Source organism: Carettochelys insculpta, chromosome 1 (genome assembly GCF_033958435.1).
Source record: "Carettochelys insculpta isolate YL-2023 chromosome 1, ASM3395843v1, whole genome shotgun sequence".
NCBI classification, from domain to species: Eukaryota; Metazoa; Chordata; order Testudines; family Carettochelyidae; genus Carettochelys; species Carettochelys insculpta.
The window spans coordinates 203,503,047-203,521,744 of record NC_134137.1 but is presented as its reverse complement, the minus strand read 5'-3'; the positions used below and the strand labels follow the sequence as shown (position 1 = coordinate 203,521,744).

Below are 18,698 nucleotides of genomic sequence, written 5' to 3'. Positions count from 1 at the left end.
GACAGGTATTTTTGTCAGAAATGTCTGACCAAAATAACATGTTCTGAGGGAAAAAAATCACATTGGTTGAGATGCTTGCTTTTGATTTTATTTTGTTGGCAAAAGGGGGGCTAGGGTGGGAGGTTAAACTACGGTTTTGTTCCAATTTCAACAAAACTTACTGTACATTTTTTTTCTCTTTGGTTTTAAAAAAAATCACATTTACCAAAACCCCCCTTTTTTTTTTCAATTAAAAATGGTCATGAACCTCTCCCGTCCAGTGTCCTCGGGACCTGACCAATGCCAAACAAGAGAATTTGCTGACCCATGGGAGGTCAGTATTGTCAAGCAGCATTACCAACACTTCCACTGCTCACTGGGCTCTCAGAAGACATTTAGGGGTAAATTACAGCTAACTAACAGCACAGAACACTGAGAGCCAGGACTGGTGGCTGGAAACAAACTTTATGGAACCACAGGAAACTTGGCCACATCCATGATAAGTGGTCATCTGGCTAACTAAAATCATGCTGGATAATGGATGTTGCCGGACGAGAGCGTGCAGGATTAGAGAGGTTCAACCTGTAGCTTTTTCCAACCAGGCCTACTCATGTCTCCTGAGGTTTTTTGAGTGGGATGGAAGAGAGGGTAGGGGTAGGGAGACTGAAGTCTAGGTTGCCTGGTTGCTGATTGTTTTCCACATCTGCTTGCATTTAACTCAGGCCCACACTAACTAGGGTAAAACATCTCTCAGATGGCAGCTATCTCCTCCATATGCATCCTTGGCTCATGACGTCCCTTGTCATTCCCAGTGAAAGGAGCCCCTTATTTTTTGGCCAGGGAGGCTAAGGGGTGAATTATTTTGATGAGTAAATGAAAACGTAAAACCTACAGGGCTTCTGGACCCCTTGGACTGAAGTTTTCCTCATCACCTCCCTTCAGAAGCACTCTGGAGATAGAGGAGCTGTGCTCAGGTACATTGCCCTTGTGATGATACAGTAAAATTCCTTTAGTCTGGCACATCTGGGAACAGACAGGTGCTGGGTTACCAAATTTTCCAGACTACTGGACATCGCCATAATCCCCACGTCCTAGTTCAAACCCCGCCCATCGCAGCTCAGCACCCCTGCATGTCCCCAGCTTTGTCACCACCCCACACTCCTGCAGCTTCTTCACCACGCTTGCTCTCCTGCTTCACTGCTGCTGTGCACCTCCAGCTTCTTCACCACCCCTGTGCTCCTCCTGCTTCTTCACCCCAGGCTTAACCACCCCATCCCCCTCCTATGGCCCCAACCCACCACCTAAGGGCCCCCCCCGCCAACTTACATGAAGTTAGAGGCATGCAAAAGTTGCATGGAACGCAACCCTCACATATCTCAGGGGACAACTGTATGCCGGCCCATCAAATTTTGCCTGATTATCTCCGTAAATGGGACTGGTTTTGCCAGATGCCAAACTATCAGGATTTCCTAATCACCAAAGGCCACATTAAAGGAATTTTACTGTAAATTTTGGTTGTTTTATGAGTTTGGGGGCTAGGAAACAGTTCTCCAAGTCTGAATTTTGTTAAATAAACAGATGCTGTTCGTTCTTTCCTTCCTCCTATATCGATAGGAGCCCAGAATTGTGCAGAAATCACTTTCAGGAGTGGAAATGGCATCTGTCACCTTTCGTAAAACAAACCACCTAAATCTATAGTCTGCGTCCTTTCAGCGCACTTCCTTAACAATGTTGTGTGGCTGTCTCAGATGAGAATCAAGGACAGAACAGAAAACCAATGAACAGAAATATGTGCTTTTATCCCTCTTTTGCCAAACAGATGCTTTTATTTCATTCTAGACAGAGCGCATACAAACCAGAGGCTACCCCAGGCAAATAGTACAGAACTGCCAGCCTCTCCTCTCTGTTGTTTGGAAACGCGTTCATACGCTTCCAGCATTTTCTTGACACCCTGCTGCAAATTCCTCAATAGGTGCAATAGCAAATCTCTGACACAGTCAAGCAGCAGTTACAGGGCAGAGGGATAGCCCTAAGGGGGGGGGCCATTTAGAAGTCTGGGGCAAATAGATTAAAAAAAAAAACTGTCAGGGATGGTGCTTGGTCCTGCCAAGAGGGCAGGGGACTGCATTCAATGACCTCCTAAGGTCCCTTCCAGTTCTATAAGATGTGTGTGTACTTTACTAAGCAGTGGCTAGAAGCATTACCTATATGGATCAGGAGATGTTAGTAGATGGCCAGTAAAGAGGGAGCTAAGCTCAATTGGAAACCCCAGCCTCAAGCTGTATGTTTATAACTTTGTTCTGTCTCATTACTCTAGAACCACCACTGTGCTTGAATGACAGCTCTAGCTGGCTAATGGCGTACAAGTCATTAGCTATTTTCTCCAGCCTCTCTCTGAATTCCAGTCCTCCGTAGAGAGCTGTATTGACTCCTTTAAAGCCATACATGGCCCCCCACCAGCATGCAGCAATGGCTGCTGTAGAATCGGAGTCTCCACCATGGAAAAAAGCCCGGTTAGCGAGCTCTGCCCACGAGTTTCCAGCACCGAGTACGGCATCGTAGGCAATCATGGGGGCATCGTGCCCACTGCTCCCACCCCAGCCAGAATAGCTCACGGAGACATAGAATTCATCTCTCTCCTTCACTCCGTATGCCGAGGGGAAGGTGGGAGCAGACACACCATCTGAAATTCCCCTGATCTTCAGGTATTTTTTCCACTGCTCTTCAAAATAGGACCTTCAAAACAAGAGAGAAAAGAAAGCAAAAGTCCCTAAGTAGCACTTCTGTTTAAATAAATGGATGCCACTGTTGTTAGCAAAACACTGACCACATGAGGGAGAATTCAGCCCAACTGTCAAACCCAGTAGTAAACATCTCTTGTGTAAAATGAAGGCATTAGCTGCACAATACAACTCAAGCAGAAGGAACACTTAAGCATGTTTGACTCTTCCCCCCAGTAGAGGGCAGTAGAACACTTACAAGGAAAGAAAACATTACATTCCAAGGCGTTCAGTGATAAAAAATAAGAGACCCGAGCCAAAATCCTGCATGCAGATCGTTTTCTCCACAAACGTGTGAACGGATTCCAAATTCAAACCACACTTTAGATCAGAATACTCTAACTGCCCACAAGCCCTAATGTACTTGGGCAAAAGATCTCAACACCTGAAATTCTGTGACCTTTCAAAACATGTATCTGATCTTCCTACTTCAGCTCCCAGCTCTAAAAATAGTTTTGCCTGCTCCCCCTGGACTGCTTTCTTCCAAGCTTGAAGTGATGGAAGATAGAGCTACACCCCTCTTCAGCTCCCTTCCCCTATTTTTACCCTTTCTGAATTACTCATGGGCCAATCCCGATGCCAATTTGGTACTTGCCAAACAGTTCATGCAACCAGATTTCAGCCTGTGGTTCGTTTGAAGTGTCCCACTGGAGTGCTTGTTGGTGGTGTGTAGCTTGCCACAGAAAGACTCATGATATATCTGCTCCATGGTTAGATGAGAAATTTCCCAGGAAATTTCTGAATAATGAATAATCATTCATGTGACAAATTGTGACTTCTGAAATGTTCATGCTTTTTTTCCACAAATGGTTGTCAGCCACCTGAGTAGCCAAGGGATGATTCCACTATGAATGGTGAACCAAACTTGATGTTTCATTTGCAAGTATTCGCAAATCGTTTTCATATTCAATCAGCTGTTGAAGATTATCATCTGCTGGTGTAAATCTGCACATTACGACACCTTTCTTCCTCCCAAACTCATCTCTTTTTGTGGAAAGGCCATCATTAGGTTGCAAAAAGCATGCATAATTCCCTCCCTCTCTGTGTCAATCACCTCCACACTTCCTAGCTTGGCCTGACACCAGGAGTAGACATGGACTGTAGAGGGCAATTCTGCAAGAAGTCTAGGGGATGGAGCACCAAGGGCTCTAAAAAGAGCTGCACGCCCAAGGTTTGGCTTTATCAAAGGAGAATGGGAACCCAGGAGAGCTTGCCTATGTTGAGTTTGGTTCTAAATTTATTGGAGGTTCTCCATCTTTCGTGCACCAGCCCCAAGCACTAGTGTTTCAGGCTCTAAAGAGGTCATGTAGCTCAGACTTGGGCAACTGGGTTCTCTCTTTTACCCCATTAGCAAACAGAAGTGTAATGCAGAACAAGTTGCTTCACCCCTTTCTCCATCTATGAAGTCATATAAGCAGGAGGGACTCCCAGGCATCATAAGCCTGACCTCCTGTATCTCACAGGCCACTGGCAACCCCCCCCAGCACCTGCACACTAACAGGGAATAGCAACACTCCCCTCATGGAGGGGTTTAGAAAAGTTAGTTTGTTAATGTGCGTAAGGCATTTTGATAAGCCCCCAACATGATTGCAGAGGCCTAAACACACACAGGAAAGCCGTGGGATGGGGTAGAAACCTTTCCTATCCCAGGACCTGATTCTCATTTACACAAGGTGGTGTAAAAGGCCCATACAACAAGCCGAAATGTAACATGCATCCATGAAATAAACACCTTTCAAAGAACAGCAGTCAGCTCCCACAGCCTGTGTTGCTGAACCCCTTGTATCTGACAGTCTGGAGTAACTGATAACCAGTCATCTGGGGACCTACACATTCTAGTCATCCCACCAGCAGAACCCAGCCATGCTCACCAGTGGTTCAGGTTGTCCTTCACAAAGTAGCCAGACTTCTTGATATAGGCTTTAGCCAGCGGTAGCACATCCATCAGTCCCTTCCCCCATTCATGAGGGGGCTTGCACTGCACAGCATATGCAGTAAAGAGAGCAGATGCCAGGGATCCCAGATAGCCAGATGGGTGATGGTGGGTCATTCGACCGCTCTCAATGCTGACTTGGATCAAGCTATCCAACTGCTCTGGATGACAAAACCTCAGCCCAATGCACATGGATCGCATGGCAGCTCCACATCCTCCCTCATGCTTGTTAAATGGAATCCTCCAACCTTCCGGCTGGTCTGGCTGCAGGCTCAATGCATTCTGAACGCAGGTGGAACCTGTGCAGGAAGGAAACAGGCTAATAAAGGAGAGCCTGGGGCCACAGGTCAATGTTCATTTAGCATGAGAAATGGTGAAGGCCAGAGGATAGACAGGTATGAGAATGACCCTTCCTAGGTACCTTAGCTAATTTGATATCAAAACCTAGCTTGTCTTGCTTACCTGTATCTTTCAACTCCCTGAAACAGCTTGTGTAATCCCAAACCAACCACACTTAGAAACACTGGCCTTAGTTTATAACAGTATTACAAAGCTCTAGGGAAAAAAACTGTGTGTGCATGTGCAATAGAGAGAGATGACACCATTAAAGTAACAATCCTATCAAAGCAGCAAAATAAAACAAGTTTGGCAGTTCCTGGCCAAATTTTGTGTGTGTGAAAGCAAGCAAAGAATTAATTTTTAAAAGTTAAGCAATCTTTTGATTTCTTCTCGATTTCATCAAGCCCAGACTGCTTCTCTCAATAGACTGTTTCTCAGACAACCCCTAAACATTCATTTTCGGGCAGAGAAGCACGTATATGACACAGTTAATGTAGCCTGACTTACATGTTGAACATGTAAAATAAAGGTAAAAATCAGCCTTGTAACAGAAAGCTGGCTACAGAGAGACCCTTCTTTGTCTTAGCCATCCAGGACTTGTGGCAAAAATTGTCAATGTGCGTAAAGTAAGGAACATCAGTTCACAGTTTGTTACTTAAGCAGAGATGGCTTAACTTTCAAAACTGCTCAGCAACCTGCAGTTTTCTACGGTTGATCTGGAAGCAGGAATGGTCATCAAATTAGATCCAAAACATATTTACTGCCTAGCAACTGCAAAGTTCCCGTTAATTGTATATATCTATGGTAAATGTCATGTTCCCATTTCCCCATCGCACATGCATTGAGATATTCCCCTGGTGCAGCCCAAACTTTGCAGTATTTTACAAGTGCAGGAAACTTAGAAATTAAATTAGCTAACCGGTGACTGCTGCACTTTCATTGTCTAGCTGTGGAAAAATACAGAAAATTGAACAGCAGGAACTAGTCAAAAATAATGTAGATTGTAATAAAATGAGGTTTTACGGGTAAGGACTATTGTGCTTTTATACATATTTGATGTGGCTTATCTCTTATGATAAAAAATTAAGCACATTTGTTTAAATTTCATATACTTAGCACTGCATATTTATATTTGCCTGTATGCATACAGAGAGCTGAACACAAACTTTGAAACTTTACTCTGCAGAAGAAAAATGTTGCTTTCCCTTTTTTTAGTAGTTTACATGTAACACAGTGCTAAGCTGTGTTTGCTTCTCTCTCTCTCTCTCTCCCTCCCCCCCGCCCCCCCCCGCATGACTCTGTACTTCCAGATCCAAATGAGGTGTGTGGTCAATTTGTAACTCTGGCAATTAAAACCAGTGGCAATTCTGACGGCTTCCACTAAAGCGAGAACAAGAGCACATTAGTCTGAGGAAGGAAATACAGTTTTGTGTGGCACAGATCAAATTTCAGAAGCATTACCTGGAGCTCTACCAGCCATGTCATCCATACAGTCTTTGTAGTGTTGTGCTATCAGTGAATAGAGCTTTGGGAAAACTGGCTGTTTCCCAGCAGCTACCAGGGCTTCTGCAGTAGCTAAGTGCATCACTGTGTCATCGCTGACTTTCCAGCCTTCTATACTGATATTTTCCAGTCCTCCCATTTTTGCAACCTGCCTGTGAATCTCCTGGCCACTCAGCAGAAACTCCCATTTTCTGTTGCAATAGCCCAGGGTATCACCAACGGCACTCAGCACCATGGCTGCCACGTAGTTCTCAAGGAGACCTGAACAACTCATGCTGTGCCCCAGGGTGGCTCCACTTCAATGGACTCTGAAAACCAAACAAGTAGCATGAGGTCAGTCGGGTGCTTCACTGTGTAAATAGTCCAGCAAGAGCCACTGTCATAAACTCTTTGGCACTGCAGGTTCTGACCCTGTTGGACCATATAACTTGCAAAATGAGCTCTGAAATGCAATACCTGCGCACTTTTCCTCACAGTCTGTAGGGTGAGTATAGCTTCTCCGTAGGGAATGGCCTGTGAATATACTACTGGGAAACACATTCCAATTCAAGTCCTAGGTTAGGTCCCAGCCCACCCATGCATCACACGAGCCTTCAGGCCTTGCCTGGCCTAAACCACGATTCTCTCAGGATCTGACAAAGTATACCTTCTTATTCCCAGCTCCATTCAGCTGCCACCATCCTGGCACAGCTCACTTGCAGCTGTTACTGAGAACAAAGTTATTTTTAAGGATTAAAATTTAGGATGATTATGGTTTATGTGTATTCCATATAGCCCCCTCAGGTTTGTTAGCTGGTTGCTTTCGTATTAAATGTTCAATTAAATAAAGCTAACCCAATATTTCTTTATTCAAAAACCAGACAATATGCGTTCCCCTGCAGGATTTACCACCTTGGTGTAGTAGCATTTTGATAAATGCTTGTGAGCCTGAAAGTGAAACTGACCAGTCTATTTTCATTGTTTGAGTAAACTGTGTAAAGAAAATGACGGCCAAATGAAAGCTTAATGTATTAATCAATTTCTGTACGTAAAGAAAGTGATTTAAAACAAAAATGAAGTCCAGCTGTACTCTTAAAAAAGTAACTATGGGGTGCAGCAACACACCAGGGTTAAGGTTTTATTACAACTTCCATTTAAAGATTGTATCTACATCTTCTAAAATTGACATACTTAGTAGGAGCCCTTTGAAATTTGGTGCACCTCAGGAGAGTGCAGGGTTTCTGTGCAGTTTTTTGGGTTTTGTTTTTGTTTTTCTTCCTGTGTTTTGCACAGAGCTCCAGATAAAACTATTGCTGTGATGCAGTTCAAATGGTCCTAATTTGTCTAGTTTTACCTGAGATAGTGCTAGCACTGGCTAAATCCTTAGGAGGTGCAACTCTGAGAACAGGATTTGAAAAAATGTACTTGGTCGGCAGTGCACACTTGCCAAAACACAAAAGTGGTTAGAGGGTTTCCACTACTGATGTCCTCTAGGCTTTAAAGGCCGACTCTCATAAGCACTCTCATATCCAGACAGTTCCTTGAATTGCTTTGAAATTTGGCGTGCTGCATGGAGACACAAGCTAGTATTAGTGTGATCAATACGTGAGGCCTTTTGACCAGGGAATTGCCGAGTTACAGCCCCGGCCTCCAAAATCAATTGCCTTCTGCCATGTGTTCTTCAGCTGAGAGGTATTAATGACTGACAGAAGCACGCTTCACTGAGACTAAGAGCTGTGAACTCACTCTTCAATGTACATAATACACGGTAAGTTAATCATACACCCCCACCGAAAACAAAAGGAGGTTTGGACTGGATGATCAGAAGTGGCTACAATTGTGAGCCATGGGTGGCAGAAAAAAAAGTAATCAAAGCACAGCTGCGGACTGCAGGGGAGAGAGGTAGGACAGCTGACCAGGGCCCAGCAACTTAAAAGGGCCCAGGGTTCCTGGCCACTGCCACCACTACCACAGCCAGAGCAGCAACAGGAGCTCCTGGCCATGTGGCCCAGGCAAAGAAGAGCTGAGAGGTTAAGGTTAGTCTTCAGCCCACCTCTTCAGCCTAAGGCCGCAGGCATTCTGGGAGGGCCCATAGCATTGCCCTCCTCACCACCACCACCACCATCTTTCCCAGGGGCTGGCCTTTCTGTCCTCAGCCCTGACTCAAAGCATAGGATCATAGAACAATAGATCTGGAAGAGACCTAAAAAAGCCATCGAGTCCAGCCCCCTGCTCTAGGCAGGACCAAACCCATCAGATCAGCCCTGCCAGGGCTTTGTCTAGGTGAGACAAACACCTCCAGGGATGGAGACTCCACTACTTCCCTGGGTAGACCATTCCAATGCTTCACCACCCTCCTGGTGAAAAAGTGTTTCCTAATGTTCAACCTGGACCTTCCCAACTGCAACTTGAGACCATTGTTCCGTGTTCTGCCATCCATGACCACTGTGAACAGCCTCCCTCCAGCCTCTTTGCAGCCTCCCTTCAGTAAGCCGAAGGCTGTTATCAAGTCCCCCCTCAGTCTTTTCTCTTCTGCAGACTAAACAGACCCAATTCCCTCAACCTTTCTTCATAGGTCATATGCTCCAGACCCCTAATTATTTTGGTCGCCCTCTGCTGGACCCTCTCCAGTGTATCCACATCCTTCCTATAACTGGGGGCCCAGAACTGGACACAGTACTCCAGATGTGGCCTCACCAAAGCCGAATAAAGAGGAATAATCACTTCTCTGGATCTACTGGCAATGCTCCTCTTGATGCAATCTAATATGCCATTAGCCTTCTCAGCTACAACGGCACACTGTTGACTCATCTCCAGCTTCTCATTCAATACAACTCCCAGGTCCCTTTCTGTAGAACTACTACTGAACCAGTTGGACCCCAGCTTGGGATTCTTCCGGCCCAAGTGCAGGACTCTGCACTTGTCCTTATTGAACCTCATCAGATTTCTTGGGGCCTGTCTTCCAATTTGTCTAAGTCACTCTGGACCCTATCCCTACCCTCCAGAGTATCTACCTCTCCCACTAGCTTAGTGTCATCCGCAAACTTGCTGAGGGTGCAATCCATCCCCTCATCCAGGTCATTGATAAATATGTTGAACAGAACAGAACCCAGAACCGAACCTTGGGGCACTCCACTAGAAACCGACTGCCATCTTGACATTGAGCTGTTGATCACTACCCGCTGGGCCCGACCTTCTAGCCAGCTTTCTATCCATCTTACCATCCATTTGTCCAATCCACATTCCTTTAACTTGCTGACAAGAATATTGTGGGAGACCGTATCAAAAACTTTGCTTAAGTCAAGATAAATCACATCCATTGATTTTCGCCTAGTCACAGAGCCAGTTATCTCATCGTAGAAACTAATCAGATTGGTCAGATTGGTCTTGCCCTTCATGAATCCATGCTGACTATTCCTGATCACTTTCCCCTCCTCCAGGTGCCTCAGAATGACTTCCTTGAGGATCCCCTCCATGATTTTTCCAGGGACTGACGTAAGACTGACTGGCCTATTATTCCCTGGATCATCCTTCTTCCCTTTTTTTAAGGATGGGCACTACATTTGCCTTTTTCCAATCACCTGGGATCCCTCCTGTTCTCCACGACTTTTCAAAGATAACGGCCAAAGGCTCGTCAATGACATACGCCAACTTCCTCAGTACCCTAGGATGAATTAGGTCCTGGCCCATGGATTTATGTGCGTTTAGCTTTTTTAGATAGCTCCTAACTTATTCTTTCCCCACCAAAGGCTGTCTACCTTCATCCCACTGTGCAACAGTGCCCCCTCCTGGCCAAGTGAAAGGTGGAGGCGGATCACTCAGCACGGCCGAGCTGTCAGTCTGTTGCGGTGCGCAGCAATCTGAAAAGAACCCTCCCTTCTCAGGGTCGGGAGGGGAACCCGCGCCATTCCCTCAGTCCCTTGTCTTCCTGCTCCAGGCCCTCAAGCTAGACAAGCAGGATCAGACCTCACTGACTGGTGCCCTGAGCTCCTTCCCCAGGCCTCTGCAGGCTCTCCTGCAATTTAGTGACAGGCGTTCCTTTCCTCAGCCTGCTCTCTTCTCTCTTAGCCAACCCTTCCCCCTCCCGTAAGTCCTTTTATCCTCCCAGCTGCTGTGAGGCTGTCAGTCAGCAGTGGCCAGCAGTGCCTGTAGTAACCCTTTGCTGTTTGGACAAGGAGTGGGTATATACGCCCCATGACAGGCAATAAACATTAAACATGTGAATGCTTCTCGGGAGGGGGTTATTTAGGGGCAGGGGAGGAGGGGTTTGGGGCTGAGTGTGGGGAGGAGGCTAAATGGGGATGGGTGACAGAGCAGGGGAGAGAGGTTGTGGGCTCAGGTGAGGGACGTGTAGGGGTTAGGCCAGGGGTGTGCAACTGAAATAGCGAGAAGAGCCATTTTTTCAAATTCAGTTACAAAATCAATATGTCAGGAGACGCAATGCGTGTGAATACAAAATGGTCCTTAATTAATAGCATCTAACTATACTTTCTGTAACCTCTATTTTAAGAGCAGCGCGCACACAATTATTTGCACCAACTAGAAAGTTAACCCCATCTCCAGGCCTTACCTGCCTCAGCCCCCAAATCCACCCCTTACCCTCAAGCTTTACCCCCATCCTGCAAACCCGCCCCCTCATCCCCCAACTTAACCCTTCTCAGCCCCAATCTCACTCTCCCCCCACATTCCCAGGACACACAGCTCCTCTGTAGCCACCACTGTCTCCCTGCCTCCCGCCACTGCTCCCCGCCACCTCTTTCTCCACATGGCTGCGCAGCTCCAGCACGGGCAGGTTTGGCCATCCCTCCCCCGAGCTCTCCTGCCAGCTTAGATTTCCCCTGTGTGGGGCAGCTCCCTGCCCTGCCAGCTTTCTTTCTCTTCCAGGGCTCCCTGCTGCAGCTGACTGCTCAGCTGCTCCAGCAGCTGCCACTGCTTCAACAAAACAACTAAATTCAGTTGGTTTAATGGTGGGCAACTGAATTTAGATTTTTTGTTGAAGCGGCAGCAGTACTTGGAGCCACAAGTGGCTCCCTAAAGAGCCGCACGTGGCTCCGGAGCCACAGGTTGTCGACAGCTAGGTTAGGGAAAGTGGAGGGGACCATTAGGATGAGTAGCAGGGAAGTGGGGAAAAATACGGAAAGGGCACCTGTCTGTCCTCCACCTTCCCTCTCACACGTGCCCAGTCTGAAGGGACGGTGGATGGCTGAACCTGCCTCCTGTGAGCTGAAGTGTGTGCCTTGTTGCTCTGGGAATACCCTAAGGCCCTCTCTGTGGGTGCTAGAATCTAGGCGAGCTAAGTTTTCATCCAACCTTTCTCCTCTTTGACCTTTGTAGCATTGGATGCAGCTGTGTGGGTAAGAGCACATGGGCTCCAAAAGCCAGGTGAAATGTTTGAACCTTTGGAGTTACAGAGTAAAGGTATGTTGCTAAGAGGCCATATTAGGGGCTTAGAGGATGAGGGCAGAGTTAAGTTTGCATGGACAACCTTAATTCCAAATTTGACTTTTGCTCCACTTGCATCCTGCAAGGGGATGACTGTGATGGGGTTCCAGGGTCCCCCTGCACTGCACCCCGTCCGCTGGCAGGAGTGACACTCACTCAGCAGGTACAACAGGAGGTTTATTAGGCAACAGATGCCCAGTTTCTCACAGAAGTGACAGCACAGCAGCCAGAGACAGTCCTTCCAACCCGTCCTGGGGAGAAGACCCCGAGGGGTGCCCCTCTGGGGTGTAGCTTTCCCCCTCCTCAGCCTGGCTGCCTTCCAGCTCTCTCTTCCCCTAGCCTCTAACTGCCGCCCCCGATTCAAAACCCAGCTCAGCTCCTCCCTCCTCTTTGTTCAGGGCAGATGTGTTACCTGCCAATTGTAGCCCCAGGGTCATCCTTAGCCACTGGGAGCTGCTGCTTGCCTCAGACATCCAGCCTGACTCACACAGGCCCTCCCCCCACTCCATCACAATGACATACCACCACCCAACCCTAACTTTGTCCGAATGTAGTTTTTTTGACATGTTAATACTATAGCAATGGCCCCTTATTGCTTCGATCCACCCTGTGTGTATTCAAACTGTTTCTTCTTACTGCATCTCACTTCTGCAATCCCGGCAGAACCAGCCCAGTTGCAAGGGTGAGCTGGATCCTGTTTTCTTTGTGTGCATCAGGCCTTCACGTACTTACTTCCAATCAGCTGCCCCTGTGCAAACCAGTGACAGTGCTTAACACAAGAGGACAAGTGAGAGAACCTACAGATGGAGGCATAGTGGCTGCACCTGCACCAGGAATTGTAGGCAATTTTAGACATTGCTGGTTGAGCACTGACTACAGGGTAGACAGGGCCCAGGCATTTTAACCAGCCAGTTATGTGACCATAGTCAGGGTAGATTTAAACAATTTTTTGCTTAAAACACCAGTGGTCTATCTGCACTCCTGCTCCAACCCTGTGAGTTAGTCATTCTGAGTGAGTCAAGGGATTTTTAGAAACTTGGTTTTAGATTTCTTTTAAAAAATCCCATCTCAAGACTAGATGTTTTAATACAACATAAAACACAATCTGGCCAAAGCCAGAAAACTAGGATAGGCCAAACTTCAGGGGCGGATTTAAAGGCCGGAGCATGTTCAGCACACATACAGCAGGGTCACATCACTTCAAATATTTTAAATTTAAAAATCTTTTAAAAAACCAATAAAACAAAAATCACAGCCCCAGACATAAGTGGAATCTTACCCAAACTGTGTTGGCTTGTGTATTCCAATTACTGGCACCTCGCACTACTGCCGATACTTTTCCTTAGCAAATGGTTTTATGAGCTGTTAGGTCTTTCTCTGTTGGAAAGAGAGCGAGATCACTCAGCTGTGTCTGTGACAGTGTTGAACACACAATTTTGACACATTTTGAGACAGCTTTCGTTCAGTGTACATTCAGTATTAGGCACTCCAACTGGTATGGTGAGAAAGAGCAAACATTTCCATTTCTGGTAAAACATCACCATAATAACCTGACACTATGATACTCAAGCAGCTGTGGACTCTGACAGACAAACTGAATACCTCTTTGTCCTGTCTTTCAAAATGAATTGTTTTACAATCTCATGCATCAAGTCTTTAAAAAAAAAAAAAAAAAAAAAAAAGAGGTTTTTCCCATGAGTTCAGGAACTTTCTCCTTTGACTCTATTAAACTTATATCTTGAAGTCACCAGGAATGGAGAAAATCAGAGCAGCTACCTCTTGAAATCCCATACACTAATACAGGCTGAAACTCTCTCATCCAGCAACATCCCCTGTCCAGCAGGACCACAGATGTTGCTGGACCAGAGAGCACCTGGAGGACAGACCTCCAGCTGTAGGGCTGCAGAAGACCCCTACTGGTGGCTGGGAACCCCGCTGGTAGCCCACTCTGGGGAGCCCCAGGGGCAGCCCCAGAACAAAGACCCAGGTTGCGGAGCCCAGCTGGGGTTGGGGAACTCCACTGTGGGGAGCCCAGCCCCAGTCAGGAGCCCCACCAGGAGCCCTGTGGCAGGGAGCCTGCTTGGGGCACAAAGCCCTGCTAGCAGCCCTGCAGTCACAAGGACCCTGACTGGGGTTGAGGGAGCCCCACATTGGAGCCCATGCAGGAGTGGAGCCCCCCATGCAGCCTGGGGGCAGGGAGCCTGCGGTGGCCAGGAGGGGAACCCAGCCAGAAGACCTGACCTCCCCTCATCCAGCAAATTCCTTCGTTCAGGACCACTCAGGTCCTGAGCGTGCTGGATGAGGGAGGTACGACCTGTATTTTAGTTCACATTATCTAAAAACCTCAAAATGTTTTCTACAGTGGTTTTCCTTATCACACACAGTTGTGAACAAATGCATCCTACATGCAGAGTACACATTGCTTCCTGTGGCCTGGAGAGATGGCATTTTCATAACCCATTGCTTCCTGCTGGTCTGAGATTTTTACAGTTCCCCTCAATGTCTTTCAGCTCTTGAGTGTGCTGAGCTCACGTACCGTGTTGGAGGATGGGGCGCAGGTCAATTTTCTGAGACTGCAGCTCGTGATAACAAAGATTCTATGCCACCCTAGCAGACTGAGGTAGAACAGCCAATCCACCAGACAGGTTGCTTTTTGCCCAATATATGTCCTTGCTACTCCTGGATTCAGTCACGGTTTCATTTTGTAGGCATTCAATAATACTCTAAAACATTTCCTACAATAGCCTCAATGGCTTTCGTTTGAGCTGCCCATCTAGTTTTGCAGAGTACAGTTAAAGGTAAAGGCCTCCTTCATTCTTCAGAAGCCCATTCAATTTCGGAGGCTGAATCAACCCTGTCAGCTATTTTGAGGGCCTGAAGCACATGTATTAAGTTCCTCTGGTCTTTGCAAAGTTCTACTCTCTCAAGCAAAAGTCTGAAAATAAAGATTATTTTTAGATTTAATCATTCGTTGTTCACACTGATGGTTAGAGTCTCCAAAACGTGTATGTATTTCCTGCAAAAGCTGAAAAGAAAACCTTCAGGTCTGAACTGCCCTTATTGTCAAAAGGATGCACTGGACTTATATTAATTTGTCGCACTAGATGAGGCATGTATGGCACATGCACTTTGCCTTCCTTGCCTGAAAGATATTCTCTCATTTTTGCTTGCAGTCCTCTATGAGGCCCAGCCATAACTCTGGCCCCATCATAGCCCTGTCCAGACATGTATTTGAGGTCTGATCACACTTATAGAATAAAATTTTAGGTAACTTGTCACACAAGGATGCAGCATCTTTCACTTATTGCCACATATGCTCTTTTTTTACCTACTTTTCTTTTGATACCATCAATATTAAGTGATGCCATTTGATCAATGACTTTGTATCTGCGATGACAGAAAAAAACCCTTAAGCTTCTTTGAAGCTAGTAAGTACATGCTTCCCTGCTCCCAATGCAAAAAGACAAACATTCATCTGTCATTTACTTGCTCCAGTGTTTGATTCTCTCAGTGTCACGCACATCAGGCAAAAGTTGTATCATGTATTCATGATACTTAAATAAATTTCACAATTAGTGCTCTCCAGCACTTCACAGTGGCCTTGGAAGGGCGAGACCTAACCTAGTTAAAGTTTTGACTGTGTCATGCAATATTTTTAGAACTTCTTGCAGCTTCCTAATATTTTCAGATGCTAGCTTATCAGAATATGTAGATACTTGTGAATGGTAAAAACTATAAAGCTGCATCTGTTGTTTGGTCTTTACATAAACAGCCATTCACTTTAGCATATTCATCCAATCACAAACCTATTGCCCATGTCAATTTTTTAGTTTCTGTATTCCCAATAAACAAATGCATATGCAATCTGAAAGATATAAGCATGTTAAGTTACTTGACATGAAAAACTTCATGCAGAGCTTTTCTCATGCTGTAAAATGAAGATGGAAAAAGGGACAGGTTGTAGGAAAAAGGGAAACTCTCCATTTGGTGTACACACTTTTGATGGGCAGGCATGGGCCATCTGTAATTGCTCCACTGATGAAATATCAGAGGGGTAGCCAAGTTAGTTGGTATCTGCAAAAACAATGAGAAGTCCTGTGGCACCTTATAGACTAACATTTATTGGAGCTTAAACTTTTGTGAGCAAAAACCCATACATCTGACAACGTGGGTCTTTGCCCACAAAAGCTAATGCTCCAATATATGTTAGTCTCTAAGGTGCCACAGGACTCTTGTTGTTTTTTTATGATGAAACTGAGAGGGACTTTTATCAGCTGGAAACTTGCGATCTGTTCCAGCTGGGTGACTGCTTTGACTGGCTTCACTGTTGACCTGCTCATTCACTGAGCTTTTCGTTTTGTTCCATTCAAGTTCTTCTCTGGGGCCTTTGGTTTTAAGATCTTCTATGGAATATCTTTGGCTATGTTAGGTTGTAGCTAATCTACAGGCAGTGTCCAGGAGCCCCAGACAATCAGGCAGGCCCTGCAAGAGCACCAGAACCTGGGTAGAAGTGGCAGGCCACAGTTGCTGGAACAGTGACTTGTCCCCTGCTCCTCATCTTCCCTCCCTGAGGCCCTACCCGCCAGCCAGGCTACAAGCCAGAGCAGACAGTAGCAAGGGCTGCTCTGGGATCTTGCACCACTGTGGGGAGCCCCAGCCCCTCCACCTCCTTTGAGCAGGGAAGTGTCCAAAAGCAGCCCCTCACCACTATCTCCGCTTACTGGCACACACCACTGCTGGTGGGACCTAAAGGCAGAGTACCCAGTCCAGCCACTTGCCCCCTTCCTGAGATCTGCAGACATGCTCTGCACAAACAGGAAGCCCTGTTCTGGCCTAGGAAGGACATAGGCAACAAGGAGCTGGGATCCTCCAGCATCAGTGGCCACTCCACTCCACCCAGGCTCTTTCAGCCTGACTCCGGCTGCCTGGCTGCCCCTGCTTGGTCATTCCTGCTCCTGGAGACAGACTACCCTCATTAGGGTTGTCAGCCTTCTAAGGGCACAAAACTGAGGCTCTTACCCAGCCTCTTTCCTGAGGCCATGCCTCTGCCATGCATCTTCTCCAAAACCCCACCCACCATTCACTCCATCCCTAAAACCATCACTTCCCTACACTCCCTACTGCGCTTGCTTGCAGGAGGATAGAGGAAGGGCTGGGATGCAGGAGGGGAAAAGGTATCTGGCTGGGGAACACAGTCTCCAGGCTGGAGCCAGAAATGAGGCATGAGGAACACAGAAGGGGCAGTGAAGTGCCCACTGTTGCTGTTCCCTTCCTCCCTTCCACCCCAGCCTAAGCTCCCATGGGCTGCTGTGAACAATGAAGCTGGTTTCAGGGGGGGCAGCAGATGAAGCCCCCATGGCCATTCCTCCATGTAGGAGCCAAGGGACATGCCAGCTGCTTCCAGATGCCACATGGAGCCAGGGGAGGAGTCTGCCAGCCTTGAACCAACCCTTTTTGACCAGGTATTCTGGTTGGAAACTGGAGAGCTAGCCAACCCTAGTCCCCTCCACTGCCTGGACTTTGTGCCCAAGGCAGACAACCATGTGTGACATTGTTCCACCAGCCCCTCTAACCCACTTGGACTGGTGTTTAGATACTTCGACATCAGATGTATTCTGCTATGGGACAACGACACTGGAACTACAGGCTGTAACGAAGTACGTGTTCTGTTTAATATCCAAGGGGTGGCTGAGATCGTCTGTACCTTCTAAAACCAACAAGAAGTCCTGTGGCACCTTATAGACTAACAGAGATTCTGGAGCTTAAGCTTTAGGAGGCAAAGACCCGCTTTGCCGACTCGTGCATCTGACCAAGCGGGTCTCTGCCCATGAAAACTTATGCTCCAAAACATGTGTTAATCCCTAAGGTGCCCCGGGACTTCTTGTTCTATTTAACGCATCTTTCAGAGGTGGGGTAGCCCTAAAAACCGGATTTTGTTATGGTGCATAATCTATCTGAGCTAGACAGAGTGGGAGTGGGGGTGGGGGTGGGGGGTCCTGGGACTCCTTCAAAGTGGGGGTGGGGGCAGGTGTTAGACGCAGGGAATAGCTGCAATAGAAGGACATGGGGGAGTCCAGCCCTGGCGGCCGGCACAGCCCTCTGCGAGAGGCCAGCCCCCGCCCCCAGCAGGCCGCTACGTGCCCCATGCCGGCCTGGGGCACAGCTCCCCCGCCGCAGTGACCGCCTGCACGCGCGGGACGGACGGACGGACGGAAGGAAGGAGTGTGGTGCCTCCCCCCTCCCCCCACCGGCAGGCGGCCCGCGGAGAGGCGATACTTGCCGTTCCGCCGCTGCCGCCGGGCCTCCTTCCGTCGGCGTGAGTAACAGCGGGAACAGCCAGTGTGCCGCCGCGGGCGGGACTAGCTCGCAGGGGGGCGGGCTGGAAGCGGACCTCGGCAAGGCGGAGCGCCGCGGGAGCGTTCGAAAAGTGGGGGGGGCGCCGCTTGTCCCTGCCCAGCTGGGAGAGAGGGAGGGGTCACGCGGGGATGGCTGGCGGGCGCAACCCGCAGTGAAATCACCCTGCAGAGCAGGTATCAGAGGGGCAGGCGGGGAACAAACTTTTTTCGTCGGGCCCCACCTTTTTGTCTCTGCAATTAGCACCCGCCCCACACACACCCACCCACCCCTGGCAAGTGTAACCCAGACCGACGGCAACTTCGATTATGTTCCTCTGGGAAAAACGACGAACCCCTTTCAGGCCACGATGGCAGGTACCAGAGAGGTGGCCGTGTTAGTCTGTATCG

General features: G+C 47.7%; 1 protein-coding gene across 1 annotated transcript; it reads right to left on the bottom strand.

Moving 5' to 3' along the window:
* Positions 1-1,779: 1,779 nt before the first annotated feature.
* Positions 1,780-18,301, bottom strand: ADPRH (ADP-ribosylarginine hydrolase). The gene is made up of 5 exons (XM_074983484.1): positions 18,236-18,301; positions 13,235-13,332; positions 6,493-6,842; positions 4,631-4,991; positions 1,780-2,715 (listed from the first exon to the last, which is right to left on the bottom strand). The coding sequence occupies exons 3-5, from the start codon at positions 6,806-6,808 to the stop codon at positions 2,235-2,237; spliced, it is 1,158 nt and encodes a 385-aa protein (XP_074839585.1). The 5' UTR covers positions 6,809-6,842; positions 13,235-13,332; positions 18,236-18,301; the 3' UTR covers positions 1,780-2,234.
* Positions 18,302-18,698: the final 397 nt, after the last annotated feature.

Coding starts and splice junctions, on each gene's coding strand:
- ADPRH (XM_074983484.1), bottom strand. CDS start 6,808: ATGAGTTGTTCAGGTCTCCTTGAGAACTACGTGGCAGCCATGGTGCTG. Junction 4,992..6,492: donor CATGGCTGGTAGAGCTCCAG/GTAATGCTTCTG, acceptor CTTCCTGCACAG/GTTCCACCTGCGTTCAGAAT. Junction 2,716..4,630: donor AAGGACAACCTGAACCACTG/GTGAGCATGGCT, acceptor CTTGTTTTGAAG/GTCCTATTTTGAAGAGCAGT.